This window comes from Bufo bufo, chromosome 5 (genome assembly GCF_905171765.1).
Source record: "Bufo bufo chromosome 5, aBufBuf1.1, whole genome shotgun sequence".
Classification (NCBI taxonomy): domain Eukaryota; kingdom Metazoa; phylum Chordata; class Amphibia; order Anura; family Bufonidae; genus Bufo; species Bufo bufo.
Window position 1 is genome coordinate 156,777,196 of NC_053393.1, and position 22,703 is coordinate 156,799,898.

General features: G+C 42.8%; 1 protein-coding gene across 3 annotated transcripts in view; it reads right to left on the bottom strand.

Moving 5' to 3' along the window:
* Positions 1-4,225: 4,225 nt before the first annotated feature.
* ANKRD29 (ankyrin repeat domain 29) overlaps positions 4,226-22,703 on the bottom strand; it is a 48,779-nt gene continuing 30,301 nt past the window's right edge. For all 3 annotated transcript variants that reach the window (XM_040433148.1, XM_040433149.1, XM_040433150.1), the window contains 5 exons: positions 13,539-13,637; positions 9,824-9,922; positions 6,982-7,077; positions 5,287-5,385; positions 4,226-4,988 (listed from right to left, as the gene is read on the bottom strand). In XM_040433148.1, the coding sequence (XP_040289082.1) occupies positions 4,899-4,988; positions 5,287-5,385; positions 6,982-7,077; positions 9,824-9,922; positions 13,539-13,637 (483 nt within the window). In that variant the 3' untranslated portion in view covers positions 4,226-4,898. The remainder of the gene's footprint in view (positions 4,989-5,286; positions 5,386-6,981; positions 7,078-9,823; positions 9,923-13,538; positions 13,638-22,703) is intronic.

The following is a 22,703-nucleotide window of genomic DNA, read 5'->3' on the forward strand; positions in this document are numbered from 1 at the left end:
CTTATGCCGCTGTACAGAACACTGGTGAGACCTCACTTGGAGTATTGTGCGCAGTACTGGAGGCCATATCTCCAGAAGGATATAGATACTCTAGAGAGAGTTCAGAGAAGAGCTACTAAACTAGTACATGGATTGCAGGATAAAACTTACCAGGAAAGGTTAAAGGACCTTAATATGTATAGCTTGGAAGAAAGAAGAGACAGAGGGGATATGATAGAAACTTTTAAATACATAAAGGGAATCAACTCGGTAAAGGAAGAGAGCATATTTAAAAGAAGAAAAACTACCACAAGAGGACACAGTTTTAAATTAGAGGGGCAAAGGTTTAAAAGTAATATAAGGAAGTATTACTTTACTGAGAGAGTAGTGGATGCATGGAATAGCCTTCCTGCAGAAGTGGTAGCTGCAAATACAGTGAAGGGGTTTAAGCATGCATGGGATAGGCATAAGGCCATCCTTCATATAAGATAGGGCCGGGGGCTATCCATAGTATTCAGTATATTGGGCAGACTAGATGGGCCAAATGGTTCTTATCTGCCGACACATTCTATGTTTCTATGTTTCTATGTTTCTATGTCCTTTTTGCTGCAGCTGGTGGCAGCTGAAGAAAACAACTGAGAATGTGCATCCACCTCAGTAAGGTGGACAGAGAAATTTGAAAAAGAACACACAGCAGGTGGCGCTATACAGATGAATTCATTCAATAACTCAGTAGCTATAATCAATTTTTAATTACATGCAGTTACAAAACTAATCATATCCAGGTGCTATATTGAAAAATGACCCCCTTTAAAAGGGTTATCCAACAAAAGAGTGGCCGACTCCTATAACAAAAGTCTGGTAGCCTGCACTTCCCCCTATACCAGCAGTCTGGCTGTGTAGTCTGGACCATGCCTTATTATAGCAATCTGGCTGGGTAGTCTGCACTATAACAGCAGTCTGGGTGTGTATTATAGCAATCTGGCTGGGTAGTCTGCACTATAACAGCAGTCTGGGTGTGTAGTATGAACCACTCCCTCTAACAGCAATCTAGCTGTGTAGTCTGGACCTCCGACTATAACAGCAGTCTGGGATTGTAGTAGAACTACCCCCATGTGCAGTGTCCGACTGCTACGACAGTGTGTCACTGCAAATGGGCTTTTGATTTGTATTTTCTGTATTGAGGCTGCAGAAGACAAAAACTGCGATTTGCTATGAATTTCTGTATGTGCTTATTTGAGATAACAGGTTGTAACAACCAACCAGTAAGTGGAACTATTTCCCCTCCATTAGAGAGGAGAAGGTAGAACATTCTCTAGACAGATTAGTGAGTCTATGTCCAGACACAGTAGTGAGAGGAGCTCATGCAGAGCGCTGACCCACTTGCCTGTTTCAGATTCAGGTACCAGCCACGACAAGACCACAAAGAAAACCTACAAAAAGCAGGTCAGATTTAAAAGAGACATGTAGTGAAAGCCCAGTAGAGGTAGCCTATCTAAAAGGACTTTTTGGATATACGACCAGTGTTTTCTTCCAGTGCCTGGACATATTTAAAAGCAGCTTGGCCAACTAAAAGAAGTATCCACATCCCATGGAGTATTTTGTGGAAGTTTGCCTGCCGTTAGGGGGACCACCCTGTTGCACTACATTGTGAGAGAGAGGTATTACACCCCATTTCTAGATGCTTATGCTAAAGTCAGCTACAGAAGTGCAGAGTAAGGAAATTTGCTCTAAAGGGACAACTTTTAACTCAAATTGCAGCCGTGTAACCTGTAAGAACTGTGGAAGTGCATTTCTGTGAAGTATCTGACAGTCCGTGCACCCTGAAAACTGTAATTGCTGTGCCTGAACTTCATTCCTCAGTAATGAACCGTTTTCTGGCCTTATTATTGCTTCCTGCCCTACTACACTGAAAAGTGTTGGTGTCACGAACCAGGTCTCTGTCTTCCACCTAAAAACTACCACCATCAAGAGCACCTGAACTGTCACCAGGCAGAAGAACTCCAACACCAGAGTGTGCCCCCATCACTGCACGAGCCCAGGAAGTGTCAGAACCCTGCATACTATTACTCCCACCCAACCACACATTCACAAACTCCAATGAGGCACGCTGCATCGGTAACAGCAATCTAGCTGTGTAGTCTGGACCACCCCCTATAACAGCAATCTAGCTGTGTAGTCTGGACCACCCCCTATAACAGTAATCTAGCTTTGTAGTCTGGACCACCACCTATAACAGCAGTCTGACTGTGTAGTATGAACCATTCCCTGTAACAGCAAACTAGCTGCTTAGTCTGGTACACCAGCTATAACATCAGTCTGCCTGTGTATTATGAACCACTCACTGTAACAGCAATATGACTGTGCAGTCTTTATCACCCCCTATTAGCAGCAGTGTGGATGTGCAGTCTGGATCTCCACCTGCAATCAAGGCCAGGACGGGTAGGCAAGGGTAGTCGGCCACCTAAGGTGCCGCTCCGCTACCCATAAGGTAGGGTGCAATTAACTAATGACTGCTTTCATTGTGGAAGCACGCAATAGTACAGGAGGCTTGAGAAACATTGAGTATGGTGCTTCTAGCATTAGCAGTACTCACCGCTGATCCTCCAGAGCTGCACTATTTAGTGGCACGGAGCGGCCTTTGCAGAGCCATGTGAAGGGAGGAGAAAGTACATGTTGGAGCAAGCGTGAAAGAAGGAGGAGGGGCCTGTGTGGAGCACTGAAGACTGTGTGGAGCACCATAAGGGTAGGAGGAGGGCTTTATCCAGGGAGAAGAGATTCTGCTGAGGAAGATATAAGAAGATGGCAGCTGACCTGTAAGGAACTTGCTTTACAGTGAGTTTGACCATGATGTAAACATGCTGGATTCTCTGTATGAGGGATGCTCAGTGTATAAGGGGTGATACTATTGGGGGGGAGTGCTCAGTGTATGAGGGGCTGATACTGTGGGGGTGCCCAGTGTACAAGGGGCAGATACTGTGGGAGTTACTCTCATTATGAGGGGCAGATATTGTAGGGGTTCTCAGTTTATGAGGGGCAGATACTGTTGGGGGGCGAGCTCTGTGTATGTGGGGAGATACTGTGGGGGATGGGGATGCTCAGAGTATGAGGGGAGATACTGTGGGGGAAGGGAGTGTTCAGTGTATGTGGGGAGATACTGTGGTTGCTCCAGTGATTCACTATGTCCTAGCAACACAAAGACTCCAAGACACTATGACCTGGCTCTGTGCGACATCAGGACACAATGCAACACTGATGCCAGGACAAAGTGCTAAACCAAGAGTGGTGGTGCCGGAGGAGGAGCAGAGAAGGGAGTATATATTTTCTTTTTGGTCTGCATTTTTTGGACAGAGGAGTGAGGTGGGGGTTACCTGTATAAATTGTTGTCTGTATAAATTTGGTGTCTGCTCTGGGGTCTGAATGAATTTGGGTCTGACTTAGGGTCTAATCAGGGGTCTGTATGAATTCTGGGGACTAATCTGACATCTGGATTAATTTTGAGATCTGGTCTGGTCTGCATTAATTCTGGAATGTGGAGGTCTGTATAAATTTTGGGGTTTCTCTGGAGTTTGTATTCACTTTGGAGTCTGGTCTGGAGGTCTATTAATTTTAGGGTCTGGTGTGGAAGTCTATACATTTTGGGGTCTCATCTGGGGTCTGTGTTATGAAGGGTTTAAATTAGTTTTGAAAATTGACTAGAATGTTGCTCTTCTTCCGCTGCTTCCTGTGTTCTCACTGGTCTCTGTACTTCCAAGTCCCCCTCCATTTGGACATGAGGCCGCTGTGGGCAGTGATTGAGAAGCAAGGGGTGGGATCAGTAAAGTTTCACTATTTTTATTATTTTATAACATTCTAAGCAGTTTAAAAGAAAACTAATGGGGGAATATGGGAAGCAGTGGGCACAGTATTGGTGGAGGCTACAGGATGGCAGAGTTAAAGAGGGTAGCTGGATAGGGGTTTCTTTGCTATAGAGGAAAATCTGTAACAGTATGGCATTTATTAATACTTGTGTCCTTTTATGTGGCAGAGGGGGCTGCATACCCCTGGTAGAATATGTCTGTGCATGAGCATCTGGACCAATTTAAAAAGAAAAGGGAAGTGAACAACTGAAATCCATGGAGACATCACTTGTAAGGCTACTTTCACACTCGCGTTTTGGCTTTCTGTTTGTGAGGATCTTTCAAAAGCGGTCCGTCTCCCATTGACTTTCAATGGTGTTCAAGATGGATCCAGCATGGCTATAGAAGACATAATACAACCGGATCCGTTCATGACGGATCATTGCAGTTGTATTATTGTAACAGAAGCATTTTTGCAGACCCATGACGGATCCGCAAAAACGCTAATGTGAAAGGAGCCTAAGTCACTGGATTTACATTCGGTATACCCGTACCTGCTTCTTTTAAAATGTGTTTTAGAAAGTTGGGTCAGTTTAAATTGATTCGGGGGGGGGGGGGGGGGCATTTGCCTGGTGTACCCTGTCTCGGCGCTGCTTACAATTTTCTTAAATTGAAGAGTCTCTAGTTGCCCACTGCCAAAAACTTTTCATATTAACATTTTTAAAGTATTGCTGTAATTGTACAGTATGTTGTTCACTTTGTAACTAACTGTTGTGATCTGAACATGTCCTACATGATTTTTCCCCTGATATCTTTTCCATCTGGAACTACCTAATATGCTGGCACATATATTGACCCTTGAGTATGTATGGCTCAGTATTTACATTAAAACTGTCTTAGGACTTAGCTGGTAAAGGCATTATGGGTCATATGAAATTCCCATTTTTCTATCTAGAATTGCAATATTTTCCTAAATAATATACATTAGCACAATGTGAAGAGCCAGCTGAGTATCAGGCTTGCAGCAGTAAAACAGGGCAAAATATGCTATATTAAACCAAATGGAATAAATAATACATCTTAAGACAGGGAACTTTTAATTGCTTCTGCTGTCTTTAGGAGACGTAACATTCGTTCATTTTTGGTAAGATCTGCCGGTCGTTCATTTGCCTGCAAAAAAATTAATAATGGTAAATTACAGTCTTATTGTCATAGAATGAACTGGAGTGACAGTGAGATATGATGGGTGTTCCGAGACTTAATTATTGATGAGCATTCTTTTAATATTTTATGACAACTGCTGGTTTGGGGGAGGTCGGAAACCCCTTCAATGCATGTCATTAATTTGGTAGCTGAGGTATCTGCAAATTCTGTTACTATCAGCACTGGCATTCTGAGAATCAGATCCACTGAGCAATGTGTATAGATAATACAGTACATTAAATTAATTATTACAGTAGTAACTCACTTTATTTCTAATTGTAGGGTTGGCTCCAGCTTCTAAAAGGAGAGAAACGGATTTAAGGTTCCCACCAAGAACTGCAGCATGGAGGGCTGAGGATCCATTCTAGAGAAAATGAGATTGATTATCACATAAACAGTGAAGTCATCAGTGATATCTTAAGATCGTTCTTCCTACTAAGTCAAAAGATGAACTTGTTGCCTAATGGATAATACAAGTAAAGTTTTAGAAACAGTAAGTAATAATACTAACAGATAAAATCCAGGATGGAGTTTTTCTCCAGTGTAATCTATTTGTTTCACTTATAGGTGTTCAGTGATTGATGGGTCTTGGAGCCACTTATCTAACCATGCACTACTAAAATCTAATATATAATTGCTATGGAATAATATGTTCAGTCCCCATGATTCCAGTATTATATTTTTATAAATTATTCTGCTTACATAGCAATTGAGGCCTTATTTTTATATTTTCCCACCCTATAAATAGTTATAAACAGAATATTCCTGACATTATTACAGAGTGGCAACTTGTAGACATTGGGGGGAATTTCTCATTGTAGTTGTATTTGAGGTTAGTCTTTAGAATGAAGTTGCTATACGTACCTGCGCCACATTTATGAAAATAGCGCAAAGTAATAATAAATTTGGCAAAACTACAATATAGTTGAGCCTAATTCAGTAAAAGTATGCCTGGTGTTGAGTTGCAACTTTTTTGTGACTTTTTAAAGGGAACCTGTCAGCCAAAAACACACTATAAACCCCCAATATTACCGTACAGATGTTCCTATCGTGTTTCTAAAGTTGTTTTTTTCTTTGCTCTCTGATCCACCTAATCGCTGAATAAAATGTTTGATTCCCCCACATTCCGTATGTAAATGAATTCAAGGGGGCAGCGGCAAGCTCGCAGGGCCCCCTTCTCCCCCCTTCACATTTGATTGATGCCCTCCATTTAATTTCATGTACGAATCCAGCTTGAAATTTCACGCATGTGCTGTATTGTTGGGATACTGGCACCTGCGCATTGTACTGTGCTGTGTACTTGTCTTAAGCAGCTCAGCGCAGGTACAGGCTCACCTGTGCACAAGCGCACCACAAAACAAATAATGCTCCTGGTCCTGTTAGTGACATGTACATACGGGATTGTTTTGTGGCGCACTCGTGCACAGGTGAGCCTGTACCTGCGTTGAGCTGCTTAAGACAAGTACACAGCAGCAGGGAAGAATGAGCAGGCGCCGGTATCCCAACAATGCAGCGCATGCATGAAATTTCAAGCTGGATTCCTACATGAAATTAAACGGAGGCCATCAATCAAATGTGAAGGGGCGAGAAGCGGGCACGGCAAGCTTGACTTCAAGCCAGAAAGCTGTTGACTTCAAGAACTTAATTTACATATGGCATGCCGCCCAATTGAACTGTTTTCAGAGAGCAAAGCAAAAAACTAATTTAGAAACATGATGAGAACATCCGTAAGGAAATATTGAGGGTTTATGGTGCGTTTTTTAGCTGACAGGTTCTCTTTAAAAAGTTGCACTTCATAAATATGTCACAAAAGTGCCTAAGTGACCCCCAAAACTTCACAAAGCCTCTACTTTCAGCTCTTTGAACAAGAATTCTGGCTTGCAGAGCTTGATAAATTAGCCCTTTGTGCTTTGATGTATGGTTATGTAAGTATTATCAGTTTTTCGGATCATTTTTTTACCTTTAAAACACCAAGTGTGGGAGAAAACTTTAGCAGCTCTTCTATTACATCACTGAAGCCTTTTGATGCAGCTTTGAACAGTGCAGTGGTCCCATCCTGTCAGGAATTGAAAAACAAAAGACATGGAATTACATAGTTACATAGTTAATATGTTTGACAAAAGACATAAGTCCATCAAGTTCAACCAAGGGATAGGTTGGGACACGAATCCCAGAATAAAATGAGACTCAGATTTCTTCAGATTTTCATAAGCATTCATGTTATATACTTTTAAGAATTCATATAAACTCTTTTTAAAACTGTCCACTGTTCCTGCTGTGACCATGTCCAGAGGTAGTCTATTCCACAGCTTCACAGTTCTTACAGTAAAGAAACTTTGAGGCCCCTGGAGCTGCTCTGGGGGAAAGAATGGTTAGATGGCTGGAGAAACTTTTAAACTAGAACCTGGGGGGAGGAGGTCATACTAATAAGGGAGTAGTGTAGATAGAGAATGTGATATAGGAGGGGACAGTGGGGATTTAGTTAGGAAAGTAGGAAGAAGACTGGGCAGAACTGTACACCAATGAAAAATAAAGCTGCTGGTAACATGGACCAGTTACATACCAACAATATCAACCAAGGTACCCAAAAAATCCCAGATATTCACTTTACAGGTAACAGTAATTTAAAATGTATTTTCACAAATGCCAGAAGTCATGGCTGAGATATGGTTTGACTCTTCACCTGACTGGGATGTTAATATTCAGGGTTTTACACTATTTAGGAAAGACAGGGTCAATAGAAAAGGCGGTGGCGTGTGCCTGTATGTGAGAAGTGATATGAAGGCGAGTATGAAAGAGGCAATTGGGGGTGATGATGGTGAGGATGTGAAAAACTTATAGGTGGAATTACAAAGGGATAGAAACAGTGAAAAAATAATACTTTGTGTAATCTATAGACCCCTTAACATCACAAAGGAGATAGAAGTTCAGCTGTATAACCAAACAGAGCTTTTCATGGTCCCCCCAAATATACCTTTGTACAGTGTCAGATCTGCCCACCAGAATACCAGAGGGCCCAGGCACTGACACAATTATGAACTCCAAAGAACTGTAGGAAGACAGTGCCATTTGGAGCTGACTTTGAAGCCAAATACATGCTACTATTGTCTATTTCTTATAGGATGATTGCAGTACTCCAGTGGAAGGGAGTATTTGCAAATGTTTGGTTTGTAATGTGATTAAAAGTGTGTACTGTACACCTAGCATGTGTAAACATGAGACAGGCATGGGCAGAGTTAACCATCCTGGCCTCACCCCTAGCTCCAGAAGGTTCAGAATAGTCTAGCTGTAAAGAGGGAGGAGGTAGGGAGAAGTCTCTATGTACTCCTCTCCCTCAGACTCCAGCTTCAAGCCCAGGAGCCTTTACTATCTCCACGAGCTCCAGGGGATGAAAGAGAGGAAGATCTGAAAGGGGATTTGCATGGGATAGAGTCTGCAAGGTAACCCATCATTAATCGTTCCAGACCCTGCTGCGAGAAAGGGGTAACCTATTAAGACACCCTCTACTATTCAGATTAGTGGGCACTACAGCTACGGTTGCTAGATTGCAGTTGCCCGCCAGAGATGCCGGTTCCAGAGACTTTAACAAGAGAAAGAGTAATCAGAGGGCAATTGCTGCCAACTACTTGCTTGAGAACACAAAGACCCTAAGTTGGTCCAGGGTACATTAATAGAATGCATATAGGTAATAATACATTAATAGAATGCATATAGAGGTATATAGGACAACAAACTAAAAGGAACTGTGGATGCATTTAAACCTCATACATCCAGTGCTACCTAGTCCATAGTGGCTAAATTGATTGTCACCTCTTTTACTAGAAAAAAAACACATATATCCACTCTCAACAGAGAGGAGTTGATAGTCACCCCACATTGTATTTCTTTGGTTTTCAACTACTTGCTTAGCTCATGCTTGGACATCTGAGGAGAATTTCCACTGTGTAAAGATAATTGCTGACTATACTACAAATCCAGTGGCTCAGTGGTTAGCACTGGTACCTTGCAGCACTGGGGTCCTAGGTTCAAATCCGACCAAGGACAACATCTGCATGGAGTTTGTATGTTCTCCCTGTGTTTGTGTGGGTTTCTTCCAACGACATACTGATAGGGACCTTAGATTGTGAGCTCCATTGGGGACAGTTGGAGGCTAATGTCTGTAAAGCGCTGCAGAATATAGTGCTATATAAGTGTATAAAATAAATAAAATTCTATTTTGTACACAGTAAAGAGAGACTTTCGTTTGGTTAATCTGGCCTGGTTACTGACTCTCCTCGCCGTGCAACCCAGTGTGCCCCTTAAACTTAATAAAACAGTGACTAACAAGAATGCACACCAGCCCAGGGGTTAAAATAACAGAAAAAAACTACTGCATTCACTTGAATTTGTGGGGACACTCACTCTTCAAACTCTCACTCCCCACTGGATAGGGCGGGCCTGCTGCCTCTGTCTCTAGTGAGCAGCAAGTGTTACAACGCATGCAAGTAGATAAGGTGAAGACACCAAGCGAAATCTCGATGACATCATCACGCTGGCCGGGAGCGGTGACGCACATGTCACCCAGCGTGAGATTTTACGCTGTTTCTGCAATTCAGATGGCCGCAACAGCGTCTTCACACGCAAATGGATAAGGTATGGGTATGTTTTTTTTTTTTTTTTACCGCTATTTCAGGAAAAATAGATTAGTTAACCGGAACACGCAAGAAAATTCGTCTTCTAATTTTTTCTGAAATTCGGATCGAAGTCAGATACTTCATTCACTCAACCCGACTGATAATTACTGACAAGTCACTTGGTCTTACTGTCCGCACAGCATCACGATCAGCTCCTCTCAGCAGAAGGACTCTCACCACCTCATTGTATCCCAGCTGTGCCGCTATCCAGAGAGCCGTTGTTCCATCCTGAAGAAAAAATGTTGTGATATATGAAGTATCCAATTTGTTGCAATAAGTTAAGTCCACTAAGGCACTAACATGTCGACCTACCTTATATTTTTATGTGTGCATTACTTTTAATTACGGTAGATACTTAAAATCGATAAAGGGCATCTGTCATCTAATTGAACATCACTCTACACCCATTCCTCCATTCAGGGGGCTTTAAAGGGCATCTGTCAGCAGATTTGTACCTATGAAACTTGGCTGACCTCTTACATGTGCGCTTGGCAACTGAAAGCATTTGTGTTGGTCTCATGTTCCTCTTCATTGCTGAGAAAAATGAAGTTTTAATATATGCAAATGAGCCTCTAGGAGCAACAGGGGCGTTGCTATTACTCCTAGAGACTCTGCTCTCTTTGTAACTGCTGTGCCCTCTGCCCATTGATTGACCAGGCCAGGTGTGATGATATGTACACTGCCTGGTCCTGTCAAAGTGCAGGAAGCGCGGTAGTTGCAGAGAGTGCAGATCCACTAGGTGTAACGGCAACACCCCTGTTGCTCTTAGAGGCTCATTTGCATATATTAAAACCTCATTTTCCTTAGCAATGCAGCACATATGAACATGGGACCACCACAGATGCCTTCAGCTGCCTAGCGCACATACAACAGGTCAGCCAGCTTCATAGCTACAAATCTTCCGACAGATGCCCTTTAAGATGCAGGAGGAGTACACACGTGGTAGTTTGTGGGGACTCTGAAGTCTATACAGGTATAAGCTGCCACCATGTTACACATCTTGTCACATACGTTTGGCAGAAAAAGTATGAACACACTAATGGGAACCAAATCTTACAAACAGAGGATCTGTAATTGTTTGATGAATGCTTTAGGGTATTTTCTCAATGCTCTAACATCATAGGCCCTGCAGATAACAGATGCCACCTAGTTTTATAGCAATTTACCAGCCAGACATAGGCACTCATTGCGTCAGGACCAGTGCACATATAATCAGCATTTCTTTTATGTGTGAGTGTGCCACGCTGCTTCAGAAAATACAAGTGACGTGCTACTTTAAAATTGCCAGCAGATGGCGACATGCGCTTTACTATAGAGTTTGTACCATTCGACTAGCTCACTGTAAATTCACTGTTTAGCCCCATTCTGATGTATCATGGCAGAAGGGAAGCACTATGACTAAAGGAACACGGCAAAAACATTGTAACGACGCAGCAGTTTTTATGCCAGTGCCAGGCTCTGTGCTACGATGTGAAAATGATTATGGGGACCATTTATGACCAGATATGTGCCACTTTTGTGGCGTATATATGGTGCAGATTCTGTCGCACGCCATGGTGTGTCAGAATCTGCGACTTATTCCCTGCTCACTAAAAAAGTGGCCGTGATATGGACAGGGAAGGGGGCAGGCCGGCAGGCCCATCTCATTCTTCATTTTCTACGCCTGGTTCTGTTTTAAATGTAAGAAAACTTGGATGCTGTCTAACCTGTCTTACATTTAGAATCCACGGTGGAGGTCATCAATATCTAGCTGTCTGAAGAGGCAAGGAACTCCTGTGACCATGGTCTCCTCACAGCATACCAAGCACATCGCTGTACAATGTGTAATGGCTGTACTTGGTTTCTCACTTGAATGGGACTGAGCTGCACATACGTACAGAGTAGACTATGTGACATCAAAGGCCTAAGAAGGGGCTGCAGCACTCACTGGAGCTCCACAAGCTCTTCAAATAGCTGATTGGTGGGGGTGCCATCAATATTTTACTCCCGGTATACCCTTTTAATGCAGAATATTTGGCAGATAATTGGACCATGAAGACAAAGGGTGGTTTAGCCGTAGGGCTGTTTCTATAATGGACACTTATGCTTATACAGCACAATCTATATATAACAGGGTTTCCACCTCTTAGACATTGATGGCCATTTATGGTCACCATTATCTGATCAGCGGGGGTCTGACACTGAGCAGCCCCTCTAATCAGCTGTTTTCAGTGGCCGCCAGCACTGGAAACTAAACAGTCAGAAGCAGAATACGCTGTCCACTGTGTAATGGGTTAATGGGGCTATCCATAGTATTCAGTATATTGGGCAGACTAGATGGGCCAAATGGTTCTTATCTGCCGACACATTCTATGTTTCTATGTTTCTACTCCTTTGACTTGAATGGGAGCTGAGTTGCAGTACACCAGCATGGCCACTACATAGTGGACAGAGCCTTCTAATTTCTGGTTCCATCCATGGTGGCTACCACAAACAGCTGATCAGCAATAGCGGATTATAATAGGTGTGTTTTGGTCAACAGACCGAGGCCCAACATTTCTGTGGAGCCCAACACCGCCCCAACGGCCACATGCACACGTTATGAATTCAGAAGCGCATAGCACTGTACTGTCCACCTAGGCTAGGCAGCTGCACAGCTTCTATTGAAGGCTCGCTCTCAGCTGCTGGCATTACCTGCATCCCCCTCCTGATGCCAATGCTGCATCCTAGCCGGAAAAGGAGGAGGTCAGAGGAGCAGCGCCAGAAGGCAGGTAACATCTGCTACATTATCTGTACCCAGAGATGTTCCCTGCAGTCCTGTATTATCTGTGGTCTTACATAAGACTGCAGGAAACATCTACTACATTATCTGTACCCAGAGAGTTATTGGTGTTTTATCTGGGACATTACATAGGACTGCAGGGGACATCTACTATGTTATCTGCACCCATAGGGTTGTCACTGTGTTATCCAGGGTGTTGCATAGGACTGCAGGGAACATCTACTACATTTTCTGTACTCAGAGAGCTACATAGACCTGCAGGTGACATCTAATATCTATCAGATAACTACAGATAACATAAGTTTCAGCAGTTTGAAGATAGTGGTGCTCCAGTGAGTGCCACGGTCTCCTCACTGCTTAGGAAGCACAGCGCTGTCCATATAATATCAGCTATGCTTGGTATTGCAGCTCAGCCCTATTCACCTGGATGGGACTGAACTGCACCAAGGCCATGTGACTGATAATTGTGATGTCACATGGCCTAGGCTGTCACATGCAGCACTCATGGACCACCAAAGGCTCTTTATACAGGAAAAAAAAACGATTGGACGGCACACAGAAGGGGGGATGTCAGGGGAAAATGAAGGGAGGGACCCCGAATTGGGTAGACAGCGCTGGGCATATGATGCCCTTAATCCGCCCCTGCTAATCTGTGAGTCACGCCACCACCACGACCAATCACGTATTGATTACCTGTCCAGAGGAGAGATTATCAATATCTAAAGAGTGGAAACCCCCTTTAAGGAAAACTCATATAAGTAAAAATTTGTATGAAAATTGTTGATAAAGTAAAGCAATGTCCTGACTACAGTAAATTGTCACATCAAGTAGAGCGGTGAAATTCCATTTGAAATTGGAATACGTGGTGGAGGTCAGTTTATAATGAGCAGTTGCCCTTTGCACAGCTATATTCTTGGAACTAGTTCATAAATCTATACTTTGTAGCTGATAGAGAAATGGCTTTCTTCGTCAAACATTAAACTTGTAAGAGCTGAGGGAGAGCGAAGTGAAAGAGTACACAGACCAAGCAGGTTCTGCTGGCTACAGAGGAGGGACGAAGAAGAACTGGATGTATATGGTTACCTGTCGTGGTTGATTTGACTTTGCTCCAAAAGTCAGCAATAATCGAGCTACATCCACGAAGCCTCCCTGGGCCGCAAGAAAGAGAGGGGTTGCCCCATCCTGAACAGGAACAAAAAGACAATTAAAACTAACATTTAACCCACACAGACCCAGACCTGAAGATCATGAAAGAAATATACTTAAACCTTACACCATCAGCAATCTAATATACTTCAGGTCTTCCAGACCTTTACCAGTTCTGTTTGTCAGGACTGAGGAATAAATCAGACATTTAGGGAGCGTTTCAAGATGATGTCAGGGGTCTGATTGGCATGGGTGACTACTCCAAAATTCCTTTGCAATAGTTTTGAATAGTTTTTGAGACATCTGCCCCAATGTATTTTTTATTTTAGTTTTTATTATTTCACTTGAGGTAAGTGCCAACTCAGGTATATGGTAGGTGCTCATCTTATTTTGTTGTTTCTACCTGATCTTCATTGATCAACAAAATTACTACTGATAAATGCAAAAGCCGCTTAGAAGAATTTATATTTACATAGGTCATTACTACCTAAAGCAGGCAATAATGGCACTACTCACTCAGCAAGAAGGATCATCCTCATGGAAATGTCCATCAGTTCCTTAGTGGTAAGGGCCCTTTCACACCATGTTTTTGTTTTAGTTAAACTGATCAGCTTAAGAGCGAGTTCACATCTGCAATGGAGGCTCCATCGCAAATTCTGTTAAAAAGACCGGATTCAAATGTCCTTCAAACAGGATTCTGAACAGAAACTGAATGGACTCCATTTGTAATGACCGGTGTCACGCAAAGGGAGGGAAATGGGAAGGCCCTGTCCAAGGGAGAGGGAAAAGTGGTGACCCCTGACTCACCTTGCGGCTGGCACCTGACTGCCCTGACGTCCCTAGACGGGTTCCTCACCCGTGCGGCGATCAAGTGCCTAAACCCTGGCTTTCCCTAAGATGAGCCCTATGTAGTGAACGGGGCAGTGGGATCACTAGTCCGCATCACTGACACTAAGAGGAAAACACCAAGGAGAGGACAGACAATACAGACAAAACATATTATCCCAGGTGGGCAACAACAGCAGACCACCAAGGCCCAACAGGGATCCGGAGGGTAACGTTCTGGAACAACAACCAGGGAACACAACTACACAGCTCCAGTGGGTCAGTATAGAAATCCAGGCAGGAAGCTCTATATCTGGCAACCAGAGAAGTGAGAGAGGGGAATATAAGGAGGTTAGGATTGCTGGACAAGAAACAGCTGAGGAGAAGAAGCTACGGATCCCTGAGTGAGCCAAAAAGGGTTGCAAGGCAAACCCAGAAAGCTACCATTAAGAAACAGCACAATCTTTATACATAGAACGCGCAGCCACCCGCTGCGACTTCCTGACCCCGGGTATAACGGAGTCAGACGTGGCTCTTGACACCCTCGTGACACCATTGTAGTCAATGGAGTCTGCTCAGCTCTGTTCTGGTCAGCTATGTGCCCTATCCAGGACTTCTGTTTTTTCCATTGTTCTGCTCATCTAATGGAAAAAATAGCTGATGTGAATTAAGCCTTAATGAATAAAGGCTTCTATAGAAAAAAACACTATCCCAAAAATACACCAGTTTTGTCTATTTTGCATTCCTGCCAGTTTTAGGTTCGTTTTACTGTATGGAAAAGCACACAGATGCCTGAAATCAGATTAGTAAAAAAAAACAACCATCAGCAGTGGTCACTTGCCTTGTTTTCAGGTAAAAATTGTAAAACTGGATCAATAAAAAAAATGATACAAAATGATGTAAAGTTTCCATCAGGTTCTGGAACAGTTTCTTTAAGTCTAGGTTCATATCTACAGCAGAAATTCCAGCAGGCAAAAAATTGTATGCAGCAGTATTTTGTCTGGCAGAATGCTGGTACTCATGCCAGAAACCTGGCGGACCTCCATAGGGAATGGGATCTGTGGGAAGTTGGCAGTGTTTGGCATATGCCGGATCCAGCAATTCTGGTATTGTGTACTTATGCTGGCACAGAATACTGGAATTTAAACACCGATGTTAACCTAACCTAAACAAAAATGGATTCTGTGGTCCAAATAAAAAAATGTCAGTCTCAAAACTGTTACTATTCACCATATTATTAAGAAGCAAAACAAAAAACATAAAGGGTACGACCACACAGCTCGGTCGTGATCCGTCGGGTTGCAGCCGTGCTGTGGTCAAGAACCGTGTGGCTAATTAGCCTGCAGCTGCCTTTTAATTAACTAAGGAAGACCACACTGTTTAATTGGTCTTCATTGTTAATGGCCGCACTGTATTAAAGTTGCCATGCGGCCATTAACAATTAAGACTGACTATATAGTGGGGTCTTCATTAATTAAATAAAAGGAATTTGTGGGCTAATTGTCCACACAGTTCTTGACCGCAGAACGGCCCGACTGGGTTACGACCATGCTGTTTGGTTGCACCCTAAGAGACCACCTTAGCTTTTGTTTACACATGGCAGATATGCCCAGCTAGCAAAGTGAAAGATTTTTTGTCATCTCATCCACACGCTACGTAAAAAAACACAACGTAAACTGGATTTGAAATATGCAGCATGTGAATTTATGGTGAGGATCTCCACTAGGGAGGAGCGAATCGACTTCAGATGAAACATCCAAAGTCGATTCGCATAAAACTTTGTTTCAATACTGTACGGAGCGAGCGCTCTGTACAGTATTAGAATGTATTGGCTCCGATGAGCTGAAGTTATTACTTCCTGAAGTCTCACGAACCTTGGAACTGAACCCGAGTTTGCAAGACTTCGCGAAATAATAACTTCGCTCATCGGAGCCAATACATTCTAATACTGTACAGAGCGCTCGCTCCGTACAGTATTGAAACAAAGTTTTATGTGAATTGACTTCGGATGTTTCATCCGAAGTCGATTCGCTCATCCCTAATCTCCACCATGGATTTGACACTTTTCAGTGAAAGGGTGATATTTCCAGCCATTTCTGCGGCAAAAGCTACATGTAATACATGCACTTCTTTCTGCAAATATTGGAGCAGTTATTGCCACGGAAAACCGCATATACTCACAGAAAGCGTGTCTAGGAGAGGGATGATCAATTAGCCTACTTCATCTTGGTTGCCATCATCCATCAATCTGCTGCATTTCGTCCCCTGATGAACCAATCACTATCTTCAATGGGGAAACGCGTCGAACAAAAACACAGGAACCGCACTATTATTATTACATGGTATCATCTATACATATGTGCCCAGGAAATGCCTCAGTATCTGTTTTTGTATTTGGCTACACTTTAATTGTGGGCATACTTAAGATTTTATGCTTGTTATTCTTTGTGGGGGTATCTATAATTAGTGATTTTTATCATGATATATTAAAGGTTATGTTTAGAGGGGTTTTTTTCACGGAAAACGGCGGCAGACTTCTCCACTGCATTTTCAGTCATGTGTGCAAATAGCCTTACAGTAAATTGCTCATTATGTATCATGTACCATATGTCTTATTTTAGCACTTATCTTTAAGTGTATTCATTTTGCATGCGTGTCAGGCAACATTTTTCTGTCTTTGGCATGTGTACCCCCAGGCATAAAACAAACTTAACTGTTACTTCAGCCTTTTGTAATGCATTGTTAAAAAAAAAAAATAACACAAACCAGAAAGAACTGATCATAATTTGATTTCTTTCTAAATACCTATCTGCCTCTGTCTATTTGTCTTTCTACCTGTAATGGGTGGATGGGCAAACTTTCCTTTTCAGTGTGCTGTTGTCATTTTCTTTATATGTAACAGAAATGAATAGAGTGCCTGGTAAGAATATGATATTACAGTGGACCCTGGATATGATACAATGGGGCACATTTACTAATGATGATGTGCCAGAGTTCTGGCTCAAGATTCTGGTGTAAAAAAGCCAATTCATAGGTGGTGCAAACTTAGACTAGAGAGTCTAAAGATGCGCCAGATCTATCATCCAACTCTGCATTTTTTTTCAAAGGGTATGCCAGGTTGAAATCTGAATGGAGGATGATGGAAAGGGGTTAAAGTCACTGAGCTCTTCAGTGCAACTCACACTGATGCCACTGCTTGTTTATGGACATCACATGGCTGTGTGCTTGATTTTGACAGGTGTCCACATACTTTTGGCCCAATAGTGTGTTATGGTTTCGCTTGATTGTATGGTAAAATTCACCAGGTATAAAAGTTGTGCAAGCATCACAAAGAGATTATTTTCTATCCCAGCTCTACCAAGCAGTATTATACAGCTACATGTTGGTGCAGAATTCATGAGTGAAAACTAAAGATATCTGCAAGTGAAGGTAGATTATTAGTAATGTTGGCAAGCTTCTCTCACCTCTCCCAAGTGGTCTCCTTAGGGGGCGCATGTTTCTATTGCAATTTATTTTAAAAGCACTTGGTCTGGTTAAATAAGGTCACACAACTCTCCCTAGGGCAGCAGTTTTGATTGTGGGGAGGAGCAGAAATCATATATTGTATATACACGTACTGTGTAAGATGTGCAATGAGCAAGAGTTCTGAAGAAGTAAATACATTTAAGCTGGGGCTACAGTTCTTACGACTTTCTTGCAGCTTGTGCACAACTTTCTCTTCACCCCAAGTAACTGTTTTTTTAGTCAACAGGTGTCGGAAAACTTGCACACACACACAGACACACAAAACTTTCCATATTTGTTTGGAGGGCAGCTTTGCAACAATAATTGCAATTGAAAATGTCACATTACAAATGAAGCCTAATTACAGAGCAATGCCACTTATAAGGTTATAGCAGGCAAGATCAGCCAATCACACAGGTTAGATTCAAATTTGATCTGTTAGGATCCTCCATCACAGATTAGGGGAAAAAAAAAAAAAGTACAAATACAACTGCATACAGCGATATTTTTTCTGGTGGAGTGTCAGAGGCTGTAATGGAAAACCCAATGGACCACATTATGGTCAATGGGGTCCGTCAGGCACCTTTGATGTATTGCATACGCCAGTTCTGGCACTTTCTTTTTTTTTTCGTCTTCAAATGCTTTCAGTACACTTGCGTTTTTCCGGATCCGGAGTGTAATTCCGGCAAGTGGAGTACATGCCGGATCCGGACAACGCAAGTGTGAAAGAGCCCTAAGTATATCCTCTTTGAATTCTTTGGTTTCATGTATCAGGACATAATAAGAAAAACATCTGGTCCTTATCTTAAAATTAAGTAAACACAACCTCAGATAAAGAGAACACAATAGATTCCACCATGTCATTATGTTTTCAACAAAAATGAAGCCATAATGGAAAAGCCATGTGTGAAACACTAAGTACATTACATGAATCAGTAGCTTGTAGCTCAACATTTAGAGTAAGTTCACATCTTCATTCTGAAATTCGACAGGCTGTTCCGAAAGAGAAACAGCCTGCAGGAGTATACCGTATCCAGCATAGCCAGATAATGCCATAACCCACAGAAATGCTGGCTTTCAGCTGGTCAAAAAATCATGCATTTAGGACTTTTTGTCCGGCCAATAGCCAGCATTAATGCTGGAAACCAGCCGGACCCCATCGAATCTCATTATAGTAAATGGGGATCTAGCCGTTCATGGCACTATCTGGCTATGTCAGCTATGGTGAACTCCTGAAGTCTGTTTCTCTGCCAGAACACCCTGCTGGATTTCTGTACGCAGATGGGGAAGGGTACTTTCACACTTGCGTTGTGAGGATCCCGCAGGCAGTTACGTCGCCGGAACTGCCTGCCGGATCCGGAAATCTGTATGAAAATGGATATCATTTGTAGACTGATCCGGAAAAACGGATCTGGTATTTATTTTTTGCGCATTTTTAAAGGTCTGCACATGCGCAGACCGGGAAACAGGATCCGGTTTTCCGGAACACTTGGTACCGGATCCAGCATTAATACATTTCAATATGAATTAATGCCGGATCCAGCATTCCGACAAGTGTTCTGGAATTTTGGCCAGAGAAAATACCGTAAAGAGACTGAACTGAAGACATCCTGATGCATACTTAACAGAATGCTTTCCATTCAGAATGCATTAGGATAAAACTAAATACCGGAACTCAATACCGGAAAAGAATAACGCTAGTGGGAAAGTACCTGAACCTAGCGCTAGCAGCAATTCCTTGGAGTAATTGTTTTCTGTATGACTTTATGAGTCTCTTACAGTATATAGTTCTGTTGGAATTTTGTCCTGCTTTTCTTTACAACGTTGCTTCAGTTCATTGAGGTTTGTGGACATTCGTTTATGCACAGCTCTCCTAAGGTCCCACCTCAGCATTTCACCTGGGCTGAGGTCTGGATTTTGACTGGGCTATTGCAACAACATTCTTTTCTTTTTCAGCCATTCTGTTATAGATTTGCTAGTGTGCTTAGGATCATTATCCTGTTGCTTGGCTCAGATTCTGCAAGCTTTAGCTGTTGAATAGATTGCCTCACATTTGACATTGACGTTCCAGATGTTTTGTGGTTTGTTCAGATGCAACTTTGAAAACTTAAGCTATGCTGCCATATTCTTTTTAGAAAGAAGAAGCTTTCTGCTGTCAACCTCTCCAAACAAGCCATACTTGTTCAGTCTTTTCAGATTGTTCTGCTAGGATGTCCTTTCTTTTGAAGATTGTCAACTGTCTTGAATGTTTTGCATTTGTGAATAATGTCTACTACAATCAGAGGTGTACTAGCCATAGACCCTGCAGGGAAATTTCCTGATGGGCCGATGCCCAGGGGGCCCCCAAGCTCTCCTGGCTGCTGTCCAGGTACACAATGATCTGATACTCTCAGCATTAATTAATGCTAGGAGCATAAGGTACTTATGCACCTGGCCAGGAGCCTGGTGCCCTCCTGAATTCAACGGTGTCACTGTCCTCAGTATGGTGATAGGGCAATATTTATTTGACTTTGCTGCAGCGGTATTTTGTGCTGCACTGTGGTATTGCTGGCCCCGCCTACTTCTGTTGTCCATGCCTACTTGTGGTTTGTGTTGGCCCTGCCTACTTGTGTTTCCCTGCCTTCTGTCAATTTGGGCTCGCCTACAACATGGGACCACTTTTATGTTTTTTTCTGGGGCACTTTAAGTTCTCTGCCCGCCCCGACTACAATGTTGACAATGCATTGCAATTCCAGTGCTGACCTCCGATAGGTAAAACCGTAGAATTTAAAGAGAGTGTACCTCGTTTCTGTCATGACTATCTATCTTCTATTATCTATCCAAAATCTATCTCTCTATTATCTATCTCTCGATCTACTCTTGTAGGAATTAACCTCACTATCCAATTTTATAAAATAAAGATACTGTAAGTTATAGAAAAACATGCCCATTCTTCAGCTCATTAGTTAAATTTTTATAAAGATAACACAATGTACTTTGCCTTCCAGCAATACAGGATACATTAAGTCATATGTTGATTTTCCATTTCAAGAAATAATACATTTAATTATGTTGAATTAATCAACATAATGAACAATTCTTCTGTTTGTTTAACCCACAATGGCTGTTGTCTTTCCTCTGATTTAAGGAGCATTTACATGTGCAGATGAGCAGCAGGTTGTCAGGAAGAAAGCTTTCTTTCCCGACAGTTGGCGGCTCGTTAAGTGGAGGTGAAGCGCCACATTTACATGCAGTGATCTCCTCCACAGTATGAGAACGATGAGGCTTTTGTGATCGCTTGTCCACATACAGTTGCATTGTTTCTGGGCAGCAGATCACTATTTAGACGATACGATCTGCTGCCCAAAAAGTATAATTTAGGTGTTTGCATGAACAACAGTTTAATCAAATGAACAAGTGTTTTGCTCATTCATCGGGTGATCAGCGGCACATTTACCTGGGAAGATTGTTGGGAACAAGCGTTCCCAATAATCTGCCCAATTATCTACACGTGTCAATCCACCTTTACTTCCTATCTTCATCTGTTCCTAGGGCATGCTCAAATATGTTAAGTAAGTAATTTTTTACAGTTTATTCTGCAGTTTGTCTAAATATCTTTCTAATTATCAAAAATAACTGTTGTTGTTTCAAAAGAACCATGTTTAAGGTCTGGAGCTTGGGCCCAAAGCTTTATTCGTGTTATTGTCCACAGAGACTATCAACGCCATAGGCTTCAGGCCGCAAAGGCCTGAGGCCTATGCGGTAGTGAAATCCCGGCGCAGGCGTGCGTGATGACGTCATCGCGCGCCTGTGCCGGGACGCAGCACTGCCTCATCCCGCCTTCCTCTGCGAGCAAGCGCCTGGCCCTGGACGTAGGTGAGTATTTAGCTTTTCATTTTCTTATTTTTTATTTCATGTGCCTACTTTGGGGGACATGTGGGGGGGTGGGGGACAAACAGTAGGACATATTAAGAGACATCGAGTACATGGGGAGGGAGAATGTGGAGGCTGTGGGGCCAAATTATTATGGGAGCGAATACTATGTGGGGGCAAATTACTATATGGGGCAGTGTGGGGGCAAATTATTATGGGAGGGACTACTATGTGGGGGCAAATTACTATGTGGGGGCAGTGTGGGGGAAACTATTGTGTGGGGACAGTGTGGGGGAAATTGCTATGTGGGGACAGTGTTGGGGAAATTGCTATGTGTGGACAGTGTGGGGGCAAATTACTATGTGGGGACAGTGTGGGGTAATTGCTATGTGGGGACAGTGTGGGGTAATTGCTATGTGGGGACATTGTGGGGTAATTGCTATGTGGGGACATTGTGGGGTAATTGCTATGTGGGGACAGTGGGGTAATTGCTATGTGGGGACAGCATGGGGTAATTACTATGTGGGGACAGTGTGGGGTAATTGCTATGTGGGGACAGTGTGCGGTAATTGCTATGTGGGGACAGTGTGGGGTAATTGCTATGTGGGGACAGTGTGAGGTAATTTCTATGTGTGGACAGTGTGGGGTTATTTCTATGTGGGGACAGTGTGGGGTAATTTCTATGTAGGGACAGTGTGGGGTAATTTCTATGTGGGGACAGTGTGGGGAAATTTCTATGTGGGGACAGTGTGGGGAAATTGCTATGTGGGGGCAGTGTGGGGGAAATTACTATGTGGGGGCAGTGTGGTGGAAATTACTATGTGGGGGCAGTGTGGTGGAAATTACTATGTAGGGGAAATTACTGTGTGGGGGCAAACTACTATATGGGGGCAGTTTGGGGGAAATTACTGTGTGGGGGCA